The sequence below is a fragment of the Diadema setosum genome, chromosome 18 (assembly GCF_964275005.1).
Source record: "Diadema setosum chromosome 18, eeDiaSeto1, whole genome shotgun sequence".
Taxonomy (NCBI): Eukaryota; Metazoa; Echinodermata; class Echinoidea; order Diadematoida; family Diadematidae; genus Diadema; species Diadema setosum.
In genome coordinates, this window is record NC_092702.1 from 34,779,322 (window position 1) to 34,798,368 (window position 19,047).

At 38.8% G+C, this 19,047-nt stretch overlaps 1 protein-coding gene across 1 annotated transcript in view; it reads right to left on the reverse strand.

Annotated features, from left to right (window-relative positions):
* Window positions 1-1,477: 1,477 nt before the first annotated feature.
* LOC140241474 (uncharacterized) overlaps window positions 1,478-19,047 on the reverse strand; it is a 38,685-nt gene continuing 21,115 nt past the window's right edge. Inside the window, 14 exon segments of the mRNA XM_072321203.1 lie at window positions 1,478-1,685; window positions 2,684-2,836; window positions 4,140-4,268; window positions 4,916-4,985; window positions 5,945-6,063; window positions 6,566-6,644; window positions 7,333-7,410; window positions 9,879-10,055; window positions 11,648-11,714; window positions 13,343-13,486; window positions 14,317-14,412; window positions 15,132-15,231; window positions 15,666-15,737; window positions 17,636-17,803. Coding sequence (XP_072177304.1) covers window positions 1,545-1,685; window positions 2,684-2,836; window positions 4,140-4,268; window positions 4,916-4,985; window positions 5,945-6,063; window positions 6,566-6,644; window positions 7,333-7,410; window positions 9,879-10,055; window positions 11,648-11,714; window positions 13,343-13,486; window positions 14,317-14,412; window positions 15,132-15,231; window positions 15,666-15,737; window positions 17,636-17,803 — 1,593 coding nt within the window. The 3' untranslated portion in view covers window positions 1,478-1,544.

The window sequence follows — 19,047 nt, forward strand, 5'->3', positions numbered from 1 at the left end:
AAGCAAAAACATGGTCACTATCAGCAGAATAGAATGTAAAGTTTGGCACAAGACATTGAGGGGTACAGTCTAAGTTGAGTATAACATGTCAAAACTATGATGAAACTCAAAATGCTATACTGAGAAAACACCTCACACAATGATAATTGCACTTGCCTGAGCTATGAATGTACAGCAAGATATGGATTTTTGTTGTTGTTCTGTTCTGTACATATTTACAAAGCCATAGGCTAATTGAACCCATCCTTCAGATTCTTAATGAGATTTTACTTAGATCTCCTAGATAGATATTTGACTTTAGTATTTACACTTAAGATTAAGCAAAAACAAAAAACAAACTAACAACTTTGTGTGTGTACATTCCATGGCATTTTGCAGAAACAGAGAACTATTTCAAAGGGAAAATTGATTGAATGCACAACTAGACAAACACTACCAGGAAAATAGTGCGTATATAGGCAAAACTGAGCAATCAGGACAGTCACTGCCATCAATATTATAAGCAACTCTTGCAAAGTGTTGGGCAGAGTCAGAGTTCAATATTTCATGCAAGAAAACAAAATTACAAAACTTATGCCAAACAACTGAGTGCAAGGCAAGCAATGTGGTAAGCCCCCTATTGCTCCAGCAACTTTGAGATGTTAGTTACAAGCATTAGTTGATAGCTTAAACTCACATTTAGCTCTTAATTTGCTTATATCTTCACTGAGTTGTTTGTTTTCTTCATTTTACGCAACATGAGCTACCTCCCATCACATCGTCATATTGGGGAAAATGTGGATCAGATCATGCACAACGCAGACTATGGTGTAGTCCATTGTCAGCTACCACAACTGTACACATACAGTGTTCTGGATTTGAATTGAATTAGATTGTTTCTTGCATAGCTGCTATGGAAGTATTGAGTGCTTGTGAGCCAGCTACTTTAGGACTGACAACTTAAGTCCCCTCCAAAAAACTAAGCAACTGAGGAGAAAAGGCCCTGCACAGGGTTGAAACTCCAGCTACTTTAGGACTGACAACTTAAGTCCCCTCCAAAAGACTAAGCAACTGAGGAGAAAAGGCCTTGCACAGGGTTGAAACTGCAGCATCCAGGGGACTCAAACTAGGAACATTGTCCTTGGCAGTCTGTGCTCTTATCCACAGAGACAAAGCAGCTCCTCAAATTTGGACAAAAAAAAAAACAAAGAACAGTTTTCAATCCAAGCAATGTGTTCACTCTTGAATAACTACAGAGCTTTTGGTTCATTAATCTGGTTGACTGCTCCTGTTTGCATGGGTAGCATCCAAATCCTGAAGGACACACACTGAAAACATACGAGAGGCACTCCAATGTTAACTCTCCAGCATTCCACAAGAAGTGATTCCAATACCTGATATATGAATAGAAAACTCCACTGCTTTCCGATTAGGAATCCCTGAATGGGGGTGTCACCCTTGGGTTTGTGTACATCTCCATCAACAGCTCATCTTTTTTTTTTTTTTCTGGAAGTCAACTGACGGTGTGGCGGTTTGAGATGCTACTACTGAGACTCTGAGCTTACTTAATCGTCTTCCATCCCATCAGCCTCACCCTCATCCTCCTCCCCAGAGCTCCCCGACGCTGCCTCCTCCTGTGAGTTGGTGGGAAAGTGCTCCTCAATGTCCTCCTCCGGTTGAGATACCGCCCGGTGAAAGAGGTCCACCTATAGCATGACGAGAAGATGACTTTTAAGAGGGTATCTCACTGAGGGGCGAATGTTTGTGAAGAACACAGCAAGTTTTAGCAAAGTTTAGGTTTTGACAAGAGTTGTGAACAGTTCCAGTCAAGGTCATTATAATTATTTGAAAAAAAACCCCCAACTAGAAATGAATTCCCTTGTTGTGATGTTTCGCCAAATACCAATTGGCTTCTTTGGGCAAATGAAGCTCCTGTGGATGGAACAGCCCTTATATACTGTAAAACGACGAATGTTCGTATGCATCTTAATTTCGCGAAATTAAAATGCACATGAAAGTTCTTGTCTACACTGTACGCATTGAATGTTAGAGGCAACTCGCGAAAATTTCATGCCGCAAAAAGGCCATCGGCTCAAATTCGCGAAAATTTCATGCCGCGAAAATATTGTGTTTTACAGTAGTGCAAGATTGCGCAGAGCTAGCACGCACTTGACCTTGACCAGCGTGTGAAAGACGGCTGGGAATCCTGCAAATGGCCTGATCCCATGTGTGTGACAAATTGAAGCACTATATAAAGGCCGTTCCATCAATGAGAGCTTCATTCGCCTAAAGAAGCCATTTGATAATTGGCAAAATATCGCAACAAGTGAGATCATCTCCAGGATTTTTATTCAAATAATTATAACCACCTTGTAATTCAACTGGACGAATGAGAAGAGATTACACGAGTCCAGTTCCAATCACATATGTAAACATTTGAGATCAAATTCAGTTTTCATTGTCACAAACAATTTTTTCTGTGTATTTGATTTCAGTTTTGAAAATCATTTTGTAGGTATTTGAAAGCATGCTGCTAGTAAAGCCATGAAGAACGTTTTCTTAATGTTGCCACAACAAGATGTGGACAGACTGATGACAACCAGAACCTATGATGTCTCCAGCACCTTTCTGTGCAGAGGCATTTAAAAAAAAAAAAGAACAAAAAAAAGGAAAAATTTTGTTGGGCTTGGGAGAGAAAACTGACCTTATCAGTCTTGATGATTTGGTTCATGCAATCCAGCTTTGTGATGAACCTGAGCATGTAATCCTTGACCTCATGGCCAACATTTGTCTGCAAGTTGGTTCGGATGGTCCCTTGCACATTTCTCAGCTTGGCTATCAGATTCTGAAGAGAGTCCTGTGGGCAGAAAGTGTGAAATGGTAATCGTGATCTTACTCTGCAACCTTGGCAGGAATTCTTCTTAAAGACCATTATTGTACACGTGGAAATTTTCGTGCGAGTGATGTTTCATACTCAGCCGTGTTATGATGAATTTCATGCGCTCGTAATTCTGTGGAATCAAATAAACAGTACATAATGTATTACATATAACAAGCAAATATATTCACTTGCTTTTATTTTTGTACAAGTTTCATGTCGCATAAAATGTGCGAAACTTTCCACATAAAAAGCAATCAAAGACAGAGGTCCTCTAGTCCTGGACATGTCAATACATTGTTAAAAAAAGAAGAATAGATGAGCTCTTTAGTCTGATGAACTTTGCCATAAACTGTTTCAGTCCAACTTTACTTAGTGCCATATATATTTCAAGCATTCTAAATAAGTATGAACAACATTGTTTTCTGTTTTAATAATGAAAACACAAACACTACTATGTGAAACTACCCTTAGAATAATAAGTCTCTGCGATCACAGCAGCAGATGATTTTTGTCAAACAAAGTGGCTCGCTCACTACAACCAGCACTGCCAGGGATTAGGCTGGTTTGTTGTAATTAGGATTTGTGTTAATATGAAGCCCTCAACAGTAAGCCTCCCCCACCCCCCCCCACCCCCCCCCCCCCCAGCATAATCTAGGCTTTCATGCCTGTCGCTCCAAGGTCACTGGCTTAAAACCGAGAAATAACTCCTCAAGACCTCACTCGCAATAACACACTGAACAATCTTTGGGGCAAGTGAATACAAGACATAACATGACCTTAGAAGAATAATAACTTTTCTCTTTGCATGTTTATCAGTTGGACAGGCACTATAAGACATCTTGTTCTGCATGCCACAATAGGCATTTTGACTAGTGCCCCATACTTTTGATAGGCAAAAACCCATTTATCATACTTGAAAAAAGAAAGAAAATGAGCTTCAGTAGTACTGGGCAAGCAGAAAAGTGGGTTTGTGTCACTCGGAACTGATATGGCATCAATACTCTGTTTTAGATAATAAAAATATCACTGTTGTTTTCAATCCTTGGAATTCACAGTTCATGTTCCACGAATGTATAGTTAAAATGTTTTGTCCCAGAAAAAGCAACATGACCAAAAGAATACGCCGAACACACATATGACAACAAACAAAAAGGGTCTTTATCTAAAGGAAGCTAAAAGATCACAACCCTTCCTGCTTGAAAATGATGACAGATCATTTGGGTGGGGGTGGGTAAAGAAAGAGAGAACTTGGGTATTCAGAGGAGAATTATATTCACACCTTCTCAGTGCTGTCTAGCGTTTCGTTGCCAACACTCAGATGAATGAGCATGACCAGGCTGTTGAACTTGTAGAGGTCAGTTTCACGGACAGGCTTGCAGGCTTGCAACAGGGGCAAGAGTTGCTCCACCTAAACATCAGAGACAAAAACGACACAAACATGACAACCGTAATGACAATTGACAGCTACAAGTTTTCAAGCTGACTCGTGCATAAATTCTGCTAACAATGTTTTTTTAAACCAAGAATAATCTTTCCGTATTTCACCGTCATAATTGTGCACAATAGCATTGTATCTCCTGTGATCACGTTACTTTGCATTTTGTGTTATATATTTGTTTTATATCGCTTATAATGAACTCCTTGGAACCAGCAGTCTGCTTTCATTATTTCAAACATTCCATCATATCCAAACAGTAGAGCACATAAAGATATGTAGATGATAATTTTGGAGCCTGAACTGTTACTTCAATATTTTGTTATAACCATGTTTATACAATAGAAGTACACTGTCTATCTGGACAATAGCAGACGTGCAGACACTGATGATGAACAGACATATTTGGCATGGCAGTGTGTGCTCAGTGTCGGATGCGTCTGTCAAGTAGTTGTAGTATGACATATAAGGATGACACAGAAAGCAATCCAAGTCAAGTCAAGTCAAATCAAATCAAAGAATCAAATCACCATCACCAATATCACCTTCAACAATGTCAAAATATGTTTTATATGCAGAAAGGTAGTAGAAACACTTAACTAGTCCAAAAATTTACAGACCTTTACTGTGTCCTCTTCAGACTCCGTAGTATCAATGACTGGAGTACACAAATTCTTCAAGCAAAAGTACCTGGAAAAAAACAGAAAACAAAACATAAGACAAAGTCATATTCTTGTCTTCCTATTACTTTTTTTTTTTTCCACAAAAACTCTAATCACCATAATTCTTATCTTAGTAATTAGTTTGTAACCTACTAATCAAATAGTTGAAAACTTGACCTTCCTGTTAATGTTATACAGAAGGAGCTAACATATAATATCAGGGGCGGATCCAGGAATTCCGTAAAGAGGGGGCGCCTTTACAAAATTAAAGGGGGGGGGGGCGCACGCACCCTACCACCTGCCACCCCAATTTTGTTCTTTTTATTTCTTGTTTACACAAAAAAATAAAGTGGGGCGTGCGCCCGGTCCCCTCGCCTGGATCTGCCACTGTAATATTCGTGAGAGTAATGCAAGGATATTTGGCGGTGAAAGGAGAATGGGAAATTTTGTTACTGCAAAATGTATCGAGTGCAGTTGTATGTAAGTACACATTTGTAGCATGCCGTCATTGTCTATTCCACTCTTAAAGATGTACATCTCTGTGTACTACTTAGAGTTCATGGGGTAAATTTTGATGTAGACCTCCAAACCTTTCTGACTGAAAACTAGGGATGATTTGGCTCAAAAGTAGGAAAGAAGGAACAGTTCATATAGTGTGATAGTAAAATGATGAAGCCATAGTAAAATTGTCTACAACAATAACCCTAGTCACTTTATCCATTGCATAGCTTTAATAAAGTGCAATCTAGTTCCACACACATACACGATCAGGTTGTGTTTGAACTACTGTAAAGCAGGATATATTCACGGCATGAAAGACAGTGAATGATGAAATCTTTGATTTAATCACCTCGGCTGCGCCCCGTTGAATGGATCATTTCATCTTTCACCTCATGAAATATTCTGTCCATTGCCCTCATAAACATTCATTATTTGCATAATATACTACTTTCTTGAAGTGATAAAAATGTTGGTTGGCCCACTCACGCCAGTTGCCTTGAAAAGTAACGACCCCTCTCCGTGTGGCAAGGCACAAGCTGTACAAGGAAGGCTATGTTGTGATGGTGCTCGGTAACTTTGGGTAGATTTTCGTACAAGTTCTGAGCCTGCAAGGGGGAAGGGAATGGAACAGCAATATCCTTGACACATCAACTAATGTTTGAATCTGACAAATAATCTGATTTATCAAAATTTGACTTCATTCTCTGCAAATCATGTCAGTGTTGAATAAAGATTCATGCCACATTCCATGGCTTCATTTTTGATCAATGAGATACTAACTATTTCCCATAACTTAAAACTGCAATAGAACATCTATTTGATAGACAATATGTTTTAACAATTAATGCAAATTTCAAGAAATAAATGCAACTACATTACAGGAATTGTATTGAATATTCATCTATCAATGACTACCCCATCAGTTCACATCAAATCAAGTATCAAGTATACATATATTCTATAATTTCATAATGACTACATTCAAGTTCGGCCTTTTTTTTTTCAAAAAAGAGGTATTTTGCCGCTTTAAGATTAATGGACTGATCTTATAAAGGGATTAAATGCAGTGTGATTCCGGCTGAATTATACAAGGTAACCTCTTCTCACCATTGAGTTCCACAATTCATCTGGTATGCAGTCAAACAATGCTGCCAGGCACAAGCTAAAATCTGTCTGCAAATGTGACCTGAAATAGATATGACAAAAGGCATAAATTGATATTCCTTTATACAGCAGACGAAACAACCCTAAAGGAAAGATACCTTCAGCACTCTTGAAATGGAGGGTGCAACTGGAGTGCAGCATGTCAGGCATTAAAACTGAAAATGCTACTCACCTCTTTTTATACACAAACTGCCAGCTGCTATACAAATGTGAAAATAAGATGGCAAAATACTGAAAGAAGGCAAGAGGATTTTGTTGTTGTGTTTTTCTTTCTCATCACCACCAGACCCAGGTGTAAAGGTAAGATTTGACACTATCATCAGTACCTGGCATGTAAGAAGTTAAAGGGATGGTACAGTATTGGTGGAGATGAGAATTTGGCTTTTAACTTTTTATAAAATAAATGTTGAATTCCTCATAGAATTACATGCTGTTTCATATTTCATAAGAGATTTTTCATTATCTCACCAAAAAATGTTAAAGATCTGAAATTAGGTCTCAACCAAAACTATATGATCCCTTTAAGAATCAACAAACTACTTTCTCCAGTTGCAGGTATGTCACGGCTAGGGCTAATTTCTGAAATGTGTGAACTAACCTTGAACAATGATTTAGAATTGGTATGACAGGCAAATAAATGAACAGACATTTTTTACACCAACATTCTTCTACATCTAAGCTAAGACTTTTGTGACTACTCCGAAACTCACCCGACAAAACCTTTGTCCAGGGCAGTCTTACAGATGAGTGCTGCTATACAACATAGCTCTCCCTCATGGTACATGCACCTGTTCAAAGATCAAGAAACCCAACATATGACAGGCAGTACATTTATTCGAATGATCTCACCAAGCAGTTACAGTGCATGTTTTACACGGCTCATGAAAGACGAAAGCATTGGGCAATGAAATTCAGCAAACTCAACAGTCATACAGGCAGCTGATAAAGCTTACAAGAAACCTCGTTACTTGATTTGGTGGCCAAGCTCTATCACTGTTCTCTTTAATAATTCCTGTATTTATCTGACATAGGGGACCAATGTCACAAGAGACTGGACATCTTCACTGATGTACAGAGCCTGTTTCCTTTTTAACTTTTTGTACTTCATTCACATATCACCGATTCAATTTCAAACAACAGGGGCCGTCAAGGGCGGCAGACCCACGCCTTAGCGGCGCTACAGAGTAGTTGCAATACTATACTATGGGGTCAAAACTACAAGGTCACATAGAATTTCTTGCATCACTTCCACTAAAACACTCTGTAACAAAAAAGAGTGCGAAGCAGTGATCTTGACATATATGGTGCTGTGTCCAAATTTCGCCCAGTGAGATAGCGCACTATGAAATGGAAGCATACGCACTGTAGTGTGACTTGGACTGAGCAAAATTTTTCCGAGATTGAGGAATGTTCATCCAACTACAAAAAAAAAAAAAAAAAATATCAATATGAAAAATCAACAAATACGGGCCATTTTGTGACGACAGAAAGCGAACTTTCACAAAATTTTCACAAATTCAGAAGGACTAGTCCCTCAAATAAACGTAAATTTCGGAATTCTTATCGGAATTCTTACGAACATTTGAACAGCAAAGTCCGTCGTCTGGGAGTTCTGTTTTCATATCTGAGCGTAGAAGCGCACACAGTGCGCTTCTATACTCTTTATTTCAGATGGTAGCGGAAAATATGCAGAGTAAGAAACGTGAAAATGTTTGGAGTGGTCACCCCATCATACTATACTATGGGGTCAAAACTACAAGGTCACATAGAATTTGCAGGGGTCAACCGATTATCACCAAATCTAACTGATTCTTTCCTGTCACTATCCAAACATTCCTTGAACATTTGGTGCAAATCCGTTCATCTGTTCTTGTTATCTTGTACACACACAAATAAACAAACAAACATACAGAACCCTTTACATAACCCCCTGGGTAATAATGCTTCACAAAGAATATCATGTTTGCCTTCAATGTTCTGAATTCGGTGACCAGGCAAGGCTATTAATACAAACAGGGCTGCTTCACAAACAATTCGAGAGAAAACTGCATATGGGCAATTCCGCAGTTAGGTGGACATGACATGGATAAAAGAAATGTGCCTCTTTATCTTACCCTTTAATCTAGGTATCAACTAATGCCATGGATGTTCACCAATCATTAAATCTTTCAAATTCAGTAGATTTTATTTTTCGTATTTATTGGTTTTGCGAGATCTAAAACCATCATTTAAAATGTACATGTGGGACTGGGGACGCTGAAATTCACTTAAATGCAAATTACAGTGGGTTCCTTTGAAAACTTTACCTCAAAGTTCTGCTAAAGGGTGAAAGATGAATACATTTATATACTCCAGAAGTCATGTGACATTTTGTCAATTACAAAAGGGTGAAATAACCTGCAGAATTACTCCGGACAAATGTAACGTTACTAACCGTAACGTTACTAACCATGCTTTTGGGGGTCTAGCTAATAAATTATCGGTCGAACTGCTAAAAATATTTGTGTGAATATTTGTCATGATGCAATAATTGAAATTAATGCAACACTTTGTTTGAAGTTAACTTGAATTTTTGCACACTTTTTTGTTACAAGACATTGATTTTTTTGTCATGTCCATTTTTCGTAACGTTACTAACCACCCCTTTTAGTTGCCATAGCAATTCTAATATTTATTGGATTGTATTCATTCTTTTCCATATCATAAACCTGGGAAGGATGAACATATTTTTAACAAGATTTTGACTTGAAATGAATAAATGGTGATTTAGTAGTAAAAATGAATATCCAAATTTGTTTAAATGTAACGTTTCTAACCGCGGAATTGCCCATATCAGGAAGTGTGCTGGTTAACAAATATACTGGAGAAGTGAGCTAAAAATCTTTCTGCTGTCTGGTTTTCACCTCATATTGTCACTCTCAAATGGTTTCAGATTGAAATGTTAGCGTTTACCGTGGATTGACACTGTCACCCATAGTTTGTTGCTATCTCTAAATTCCTCTACCCGCATACTGTAAATGCTATATATGTCGTGAGGCTTTTATTTCAGCAAACTTCAGGAGTAGGGTGCTATTTGTGAATTCAATGAGTGAAAATATCAACTCTGATCCTGTCAAGACTTTGACAAGCACACATACATTTCTCCATCCATCGCTGTACTCCACGACTGCACATTTAATCACTCATAAAAATTGGGAAATCCTAACAGAATTAGACATGCTGTGTATATAGCGTATACAGAATATGAAAGGCTCACTTGTCAAGTATCTTCATGGTGATAAGACACTGGGTTAATATCTTCACAACCCTAATGAGGTTGTTGCCATAGTAACGATTGATCTCTGCTTCTGAGAGCTCATCCTCATGCGTGCCGCTCTCTGGAATGTCATTGGCATTAGTGGTAGAAGGGGTTGGTGTCTTGTTCTCTAAGGACCTATTACGGGAGAAAGTGAGAAAAAGGCAAACTAACAGGTTTGATAACTTCCAGTAGTAATTACACAGGGAAAACATTAATCACGCTGAAACAGAATTTTGTGTGACTTGTATGTGGAGCACTTGGACTTAAATCCTTCACCATCAAAGTACTCTACCATACTGACTCCTTAATTTTGACAGAAATGATGATCTAATCTGTGACATGTTCTCACTACAGATAGTCAATGCTCATCTAAATCTTAATTTCTGTTTCCCTCTGCTATATACATTTTGGAATGTTTGCAATTATATCCTAAATCTTAATTGAACTTTTCAGATTTGTACTAATGTGCTTAGAAAAGTCTGCACTAAGTGCTATGTATATTTTTATTTATCATTACTATCATTTTCATAATCTATACCAATGGACTCTTCAATGCACCTGATAGAATACTTCACACTATACAAAAGTCAAATGTCAACATGTTAAAATTACTGTTTACCACTGGGAGCAGTGATTTAAAAAATGTTTGAGTTACCACATTTGATGCATATGTGTAGGTCAGTTGTATCACAAAACATTTTACCATATCAAAAATTTTGCAGCAAAGTCAAAAATATAAGGAGATATTACTAGTTTTCTCAATAAACCATAACTGTAGACGATTTATTCTAGAACACCTGTTGTTCACATTTTGTATATTTAACAATACTTAACATTAATTGTACTGATTAACATTTTTACATTGGTTGTTTCTATCCCTAACTCACATTTTAGAACTATTTTGAAGCACTAAAGCTGGGTTTTTGTTTCATCTGCAAATGGTAAATAATTCCTTTAAGGTGATCTTAAATTATCATCATACCAAGTAATAATCATTCAAACCCAGGTGAATCATATGAATGGACAGAAAACACCAAAAGATTAAAAGAACTTTGCAGCCAATCACATCAGTGGCATATAAATTCCTCCCGGTCCTCAAGGTGTGAATATACCTTTCAGGAAATGAAGTAACACATGACTACAAAGCTAACTTGATGAATGCATAAATAGATAAATGAATTAATGAATAAATGCACACAGAAACCCAAAACACATACGAACACAATCAAATGAATACTACATGTATATGAATTTATCGTACCCAGGCAATTACCCCCTGGTTAAATACTGGTTAGTGGTAAGGTTAGAGTAAAGATTAGGGTTAGGGTTAGGTTTAGGGTTAGGAGTTTGGGCTAGGGTTAGGATTAGGTTTAGGATTAGGATTAGGATTAGGGCCAGGGGAAGGGTCCGGGGTAATTGCCTAGGGGGTAATGCCCTAGACCCAAGTTACACACACAAAAACAGACATACGTAATTACATTACTAAACAAAGATGAAGTACAAATAACAACTTTTCCTCTCTCTGGGGATTTTCAACCTTCAGGGGTAATGGTACATGATAAGTGTACAGAGCTCCATGACAACTAATAGAGATAGAAAAAGGAAAGAATGAAGCGAGAAAGAAAGAAAGATTTAATGATGCAAAAGAAAATCTACAGTCCTGAAGAATACATAGTCCTAATTTGATGAGAAGAAGCATCTATAATTCAGAAAGATGTCAAATTTACCTGATGTCTTCCTCTGTGAATAAGACAGGCACAAGATCAGCTGGTAGAAGGTTCCAAACCGAGGTACCTTGGTGATGACAAACAGAGATGATAGAAAAGATTCATTAAGCATAAACTTGTGAATTTGAATTGAGGGTAAGCATGTACAACAAGCCAAGAAGAAGTATCAATTTCCCATATGTCAGCTGGAGAGGTCATATGAAGGCTGAGCTGACCAATGCTGGCTGACAATAAATGCCGAATGTAACAATAAGATTCCAAGTGATATCTGTAAAGGCCCGCCGCACACTATACGACTCACAACTATACGACTGACAGACTTTGGATCTGAAATAAACAAGCGTGTTTATTCTGAGGCTTTTGTGATTTATTTCGGATCAAAAGTCTGTCAGTTGTATAGTCATGAGTTGTATAGTGTGCGGCAGGCTCTAGCGGCCGTTGTGAGGTAAACCACTGGAAAAAGACAAATCAGGAACTCTTGTCAAGTCCTTTGCAAAGGTAAAATGTGTAACATTGTGCACGGATGTGAGAGCAAGTCCGCAGAAAAATCTGAAAATCCCTGAATGGTGGCGCAAGGTGGTTTCAGGGCAGAGGTGGGGTCTTTCCACCTCCCTAGTTTAGGGCAAAGATGCTTAACTGAAAAGACAGGAAAGTGTGCACTAATCCTGTACAAAACAAACGGACAGCGCGCAGTCCTCAAGCGTATTACGCACATCACCTGAGACTTCTCAAAGACGCTTGATAAACAACAACAACAACTTCAAAGACAGCACGTCTCAGGTGATGTGCGTCTTTGCCTGAGACGCGCTGTCTATGAAGTTGTTGTTTATCAAGCGTCTTTGACTGTTTTTAGATCATGTTGTTGAAAAATTTTTACCTCCACGAAATCATTCTTATTACTTTAAAATCTCGTTCTTCAAAATAATCCCCTTAATTGAAAAAAAGCTACGACTATAATTTTTAAATCTTTTTAAGATAATAAAAATACCACTACCTTTGGAAATGAATGATGTTTCTAGGTGTACTGAGTTTGTACTTAGCTCTCTTTTGTATCGTCATGTAGGGTAGCCATTTTGTTTCCATTATTATCATGTGCCTTCCTATCTTCCTCTACTCTCTACTATCTTTGGTTTAGGGGCAGCATGGGGGTGGCTATGACATCTTCCATTGTCTTACGGGGAGAACATTTCATCTTCCGTAAAGTGCTTATGTGTTAGGGAACATATATCTTTGTTGGGTAGTTTAGCTTATTTCAAAATGTGTAGTCATGTTTTGTGTTCATTTTTTTTTTTTTTTTTTTTTTGCACAGATTTTCTGACCTTTTCTAAAACATCGATGTCTGCCACAAAGGAAATGACCTGTGCTGATGTGCAAAACGCATGCTTGCACTTCCAGCATGTGGCTTGTTGGAGTTGTACACACAGTATCAATGCACACAATGTACCAGTATGTCTTAGGTTTTGATAGGAAATGACAATGAACTGTGCTTCACTTACATTCCCTGAGTGTTGTCAATGCATTTCCTAAAAGTACAGTGTCATCTCAGACACTTTTGAACATCGTGAATATTCATTAGACGACCCTAAATCATTTGTCAGCATAAATTAGCCTGTGTATGACAGTGACAACAAGTTCTCCTTTCATATCTAGCCATCTCCCTGTGCAACAACGGCTCTTCTTCTAACTTGCACTCACCGTAGTTGACGGAGATCTGGACGAGATCTTTGACAGGAGGTGCAAACGGTTCACAGTCGGGGTTCTTCTCAGGCCAGGAGTTCAGGATGGACCACAGATTGTCGTACATTGCCTTTACCACCTGGCAGTCTCGGTGCACCGACACTGAAAGAAGGACAGGTCATAGAGACAGGTCACTTGCAGTGGTAGAAATGTTAAAAACATTGCCTAGAATGCTATTTTGTAACAGTGAAAAACAGAATCCATTTCAAGAAAGACATGTATCGGAAACTCTTGTCAATTCTTTTGTAAAAATAAAAAGTGTAACATTGTGCCTGGATGTGAGAGCAGGTCTGTAGAAAAATCAGAAAATCTCTGAATGGTGGTGCAAGGTGGTTTCAGGGCAGGGGTGGGGTCTTTCCACCTCCCTAGTTTAGGGGCAGCATGTGGGTGGCTATGATATCTTCCATTGTCTTACAGGGAGAAAATTTCATCTTGATTTCATCAAGACTGCAATCATTCAATCTCTGGTGAGATAGCAACATTCTGAAGAAGCAAATCGGTTTGGGTAAGTAACCATTACAAGGTGAGGCAGAAAATTAAGGGATCAAAACAATGACATTTTCAAAATGGTGATAACAGAACAGTCTAAAATGTGAAGATTTTACCAGTTCAATAGCTGATTATGCCAGAATGGCCACAAGTGAATACAGAGCATCATACAAAAAAGATGTTATGCATAAATTAGCATAATTAACATAATTTGGAAAACACTACCATGTTTTTGAAAAAATAATGATCTATTCTTGGAGATTATATAATGGGTAATGTGTGTGCCAATTTTGCCAGGATAGCGCGATCGACGGCTAAGATCTGGGGGGCCAAATAAGCCCCCCCCCCCCCCCACCCATTTCAAAAATGGAAATAGCCCAGGCTTAGAATTAATGGTGTCGGAGTTTTTAGTGTTCCTCATAGGGGTAGAATCTCAGACATACTCAGCTTCAGCATCCAGAGCATCAAGGAAGGAGGGCAGGGCTTGGAGTGGTAGGCAATCTCCACCTGCCATGTCCGGACCAGCTCCACAAGCTCATCTGCACAACAAACAATAAAAGAATGCAAAAAAAAAAAAAAAAAAATACAGTCGTTAACTTGCTCTAGTGGCTACCTGCCTATAATGACTACCTGCCCATAGCAAACCACATGGAAATTTCATCCACAGAGAAAACATGTAGTTGTAAACTGTGGTATAGCACCTATCTGCCTAACTCAACCAGTGGTCACAGATTCGGTTTCCGCTGGACAACTTACAACTGTGCACAATGACCACCGAGCAGTGTGCTGCAGCAGAGCGACTAACATACTACTATAGCTTTGTTGGCCATTTCATCAAACTAATGCAGCTGAAAATTGTCTACGGCTGTGGCAACTGTTGATCATTAACATGAATGACTTCATATAATCATATTAATATGGATTATACACAATCTACATGGCTACACTTCTTTGGTCTCACAGATTGTGACTGATGGAGAAAAAGCATGCCATTGTGCTGCCATGGCAGCAGAGTAAGATCCCAGATTCAACATATCTATCACTCAGTGATGTTCTAAAAATAAAGCCTATCTAAAAAGTTAATTTTTAGACATTTTCTTCTGAAACACAACACAATTTCCATCATCATCCTCTAGCTTTAAGACAGATAGAGATGAAAATAATCGTCACATGCAAATTTTCCTTCACCTACAGACCAAACATTCATCAGACCCATATCTGGCATTGTGAATGGAAACCGTGTGTCGGCAAAGCTTACCAGGTGTTGCTTTCAGCATGAGACTCTCGAGGGCGCTAGGACTCTCTGGCTTGAACCCACAACCTGTCAGTGAAGCGATGTCATCACAGTATGTGAACACCTAAGGAGGAGAGACACAAAAGGCATTGAGAAAGGCCATCTTTCTCATCAGGAATCATCACCATGCTAGAATTCAAACTTTTCAAAGATTTGGTACTGTTACCACTGGATAAGAAGACTACAACAATGTGTGATGTCACAGCAGGACAATGAGGTAAAGAAAATATACAGGATATTTGACAAAGTAAAGCACAAAATTGTTGCAAGTGGTTAGTCCTTTTCCTTCAGAAAATGTCTGACAAAAATCAATTCACTATCAAAATATCTCTGGTGAAAATTTCGGCTTGTAGAGTTTAGTTTGAGAGTGATGGAAATCTCTACAGTGATGTGTGTAAATTGTTTATATGCCCACAATGGGTGAGAATTCTAACAGAAGAACTCCATCATCCAACATGGAAGATTTCATGGTTGTGTCAATTTCAGGAATGTGCTTACCTGTCTCAGCTTGTGTCGGTCAAACACGTCTTCCCCGGGATGAAGGGGCGGTATTCGTTCCTCTTCCTCATTCTACAACATTTACAAAGAGTTACAGTTGTATAAAAAAAAAAAAAAAATCAGCAAACAGCAAGTCCTTGATTTGGCAAGGCTTGCAACAATTTGTTTGGTTGCTCATACATGTAGACCATTTACAAGTTGGAATTCACCATCATGGCAGAAGCCCTAGTTTTGGTTGCTCATTGAAGCTCCACATCATGTTTATGCTACATTTATCAAATTGCACAAAATCACACAAATTAGAATGTTATGACTTCCATCAATATGGGACACAAAATACATGTAAAAAAAATTGAATTTTCAAGTTTTACTTGTTTTCAATAAGTAGTGAAACTGGTCAGATTCACGCATATATATCTTTTTGGTTTCATTCTCCTTGGGCAGTGGCATGCATTGCATAACAAGCTACAGTTTACAATGCAATCATACAGATTAGCTGCATCTATCGCACTTAATTTGGCAAACTACCGACACTGTCTTTACTAGAGAAAATCAGATGCAACACTGTAAAATTAGAAATATTCGCAGCATGAAATTTGTGAGAAGTGGAGCCGACGGCTTTTTTGGTGGCACGACATTTTCGTGAATTGCCACTGGCATTCAGTGCAGTATAGTGAAAACAATAACTTTTGCATGCATTTTTATTTAATGCTACACACTACGGAGACACATCAATGGGACCTGGTCACGTCCTAGTCCTATCAGCTGCGGAGTTCCGCAAGGATCCGTTGCCGGCCCCCTTCTTTTTCTCCTCTATACAGGTCCACTCACCAGAATCATCAATTGTCATCATGGAGTCAACTACGCTATGTATGCTGATGACACTCATATTTACATAACTATGTCACCTGGTGATAGGATTGCTGCTGTTAATTCACTGAGAGAATATCTCAACGACATCAAAGCCTGGTCCACTGCCAACAGACTCCTTCTGAACGAAGACAAGTCTGAACTCATCCACTTCTTACCACAGTTCAGGAGCACAGTTCCTCTACCAGATCTAACTACTCAGGATGGGGTTATTAAGGTCTCTGACTGTGTTAGAGACCTTGGCTTTACTTTGGACAAACACTTAACTCTTAAACACCATACCACAAACATTTGTAAGTCTGCATCATGGGGTATCTTCAAAATAGGGAAGATCAGGCGTCTGCTTGATCAATCATCAGCTGAGCGGCTCGTCCATGCCTTCGTCTCCTCCTATCTGGACTACTGCAACTCCCTCCTTGCCGGCCTCCCTCTTTCTCACATATCCCCTCTCCAACGTATCCAAAATTCAGCCGCTAGAGTAGTCTCCCTTAGTAGGAGACATGACCATATATCTCCTGTTCTCCGCTCACTCCATTGGCTTCCAGTCCATTCCCGTATTACTTTCAAGATCCTTCTTCTGACGTACAAAATCACACGTAATCTTGCACCCATGAGATATCTTCAAAACCTAGTCTCTCTCCGCTCCTCCTCTTCTGCCAGACCCCTCCGTTCATCTTCCTCTCTCCAACTACTTCATGGCCCACGTACAAAAACCCGTTATGGTGACCGAGCTTTCTCTTCCATTGCTCCCACTCTTTGGAATAAACCCCCTCTTTATATTCAGAATGCCTCATCTGTTGAATCATTTAAAATTCTTCTCAATACTCACCTGTTTAATCAGTTGTAATTTTTTTTTTTTTTTTCTGGAGGCGCACACAGTTATCAATTATTGTACCATTGCATCAAATGTATTTTTCTTTTCTTTTCTTTCCTTTCTTCTTCTTTTGTTACTGTTAACGCTGATTTTGTTAATGCTATTGTGTTTTCTAGTGTATTTGTACGAGTAGCAAAAGTGCGCTTAGAAACGTCAGTATGAAGCGCCATATAAATATAATTATTATTATTATTATTATCTCATAGTTCAAAAACTCCACACTCACCAGCCCATCCCCCACTTCCGGACCTCTCTCATCGTCATTCTCCTCCAAGTCTCTGGTCCCGCCTCCTGCAGTAGTCCTGGCAAGTGATTCTTTCTCCTGTATGTGTCTAATGAAACCACCTCGGCTGACGTCTGCCTTCAGCTGGGAATACAAGCTGGCTTGTCTCTTCTGATGAAGCAGATCAAGATAAATATACAGAAGTGGAAATAGAAGGGGACACAAAAGTTGAGAGATGTAAAGTTTGGGTAAATCAGTTTAATAGCCCTACACTAGTATATATTCCTTTCTTTCTATCGTCACTGACAGTCTGTTGCTTGATTAGCATACATATATTAAAAAGGCTTCTATATAATTATAGAAAACTCTGCTAATTGTTTGAAACACAGTTGTAAATAGAACATGTCTCTGAAAGCCCTCTCACTGGGATGACCTTTTGTTAGTTTCATGGCTTTGTCTCAGGTGAAAACCTGCTCGCTTTGCTTGTAATTAGCAAGAAGACATTTGACAAGGACTATTCTCATATTTACATCTAACAGTGTCTAAATATGAGACAGTGTGGCTGTACTACTTATAAATCCAGAAAACAGAAGTTTGAAATTCAGTTTCGGCCTTGGTAAGCTGGCCCTGCACCCCATTGGAATGGCCTTTTAGTAAAGGCCCTGTGGTTTAAGTTTATATTTCTACACAGTGCCTCTAATTCACGGTGGCTAGAAGCAAGGCAAAGGGTGAAAGCAGGAGAGATAATGGGCCTGCCACAGGGCCGTCACAGATTTGGGCTTTTTACATTTCAAGCTATGTTTCCTCTTTGATTTCTCCAGCAAAATTATAGTGGCCTATCAGCAAGCTCATAGCTCAACCAGCCTACATTTGGTATTAAGATCTTTTGCAGCTGAAAGTGATACATTCTGTGCTCAACAAAAACAACACACACATACAAGTTCTCTCACTGGATGTGGGGAGAGTGTGATATAAAGGCCATTGCCTTGTATGCATTGTACATTTGATTTAGGGGTATATATACAATGGTATGCATAATCAATGACACTTAATAATTTGTTACATGAACCTATCATTTCATCTAATGATGTATTTAGCTGTCACCATCTAAGTTCACAATTCAAAAATTACCTTTCATGAGAAAAACATATACTACTGTACCTCTAAAGTACCTTGTGAAATAAATGGATGATTTGGAGACCATCAGTTCATTCAGACTGGCTAATTGCTGCACAGCTATTAGATTACAATACTCTCATCAATGACACACACGGTGCCTTGTAAATTATTCATCAATACATGATATGGTGAGGTGATGCAAATCCCCGTCAGAAAAGGCCGAGTGGCTGATGCCACTGGGTGGCACATTCATCCCTTGTCCTCCACTTAAAGGACAAGTATGTGTACCTAAATAT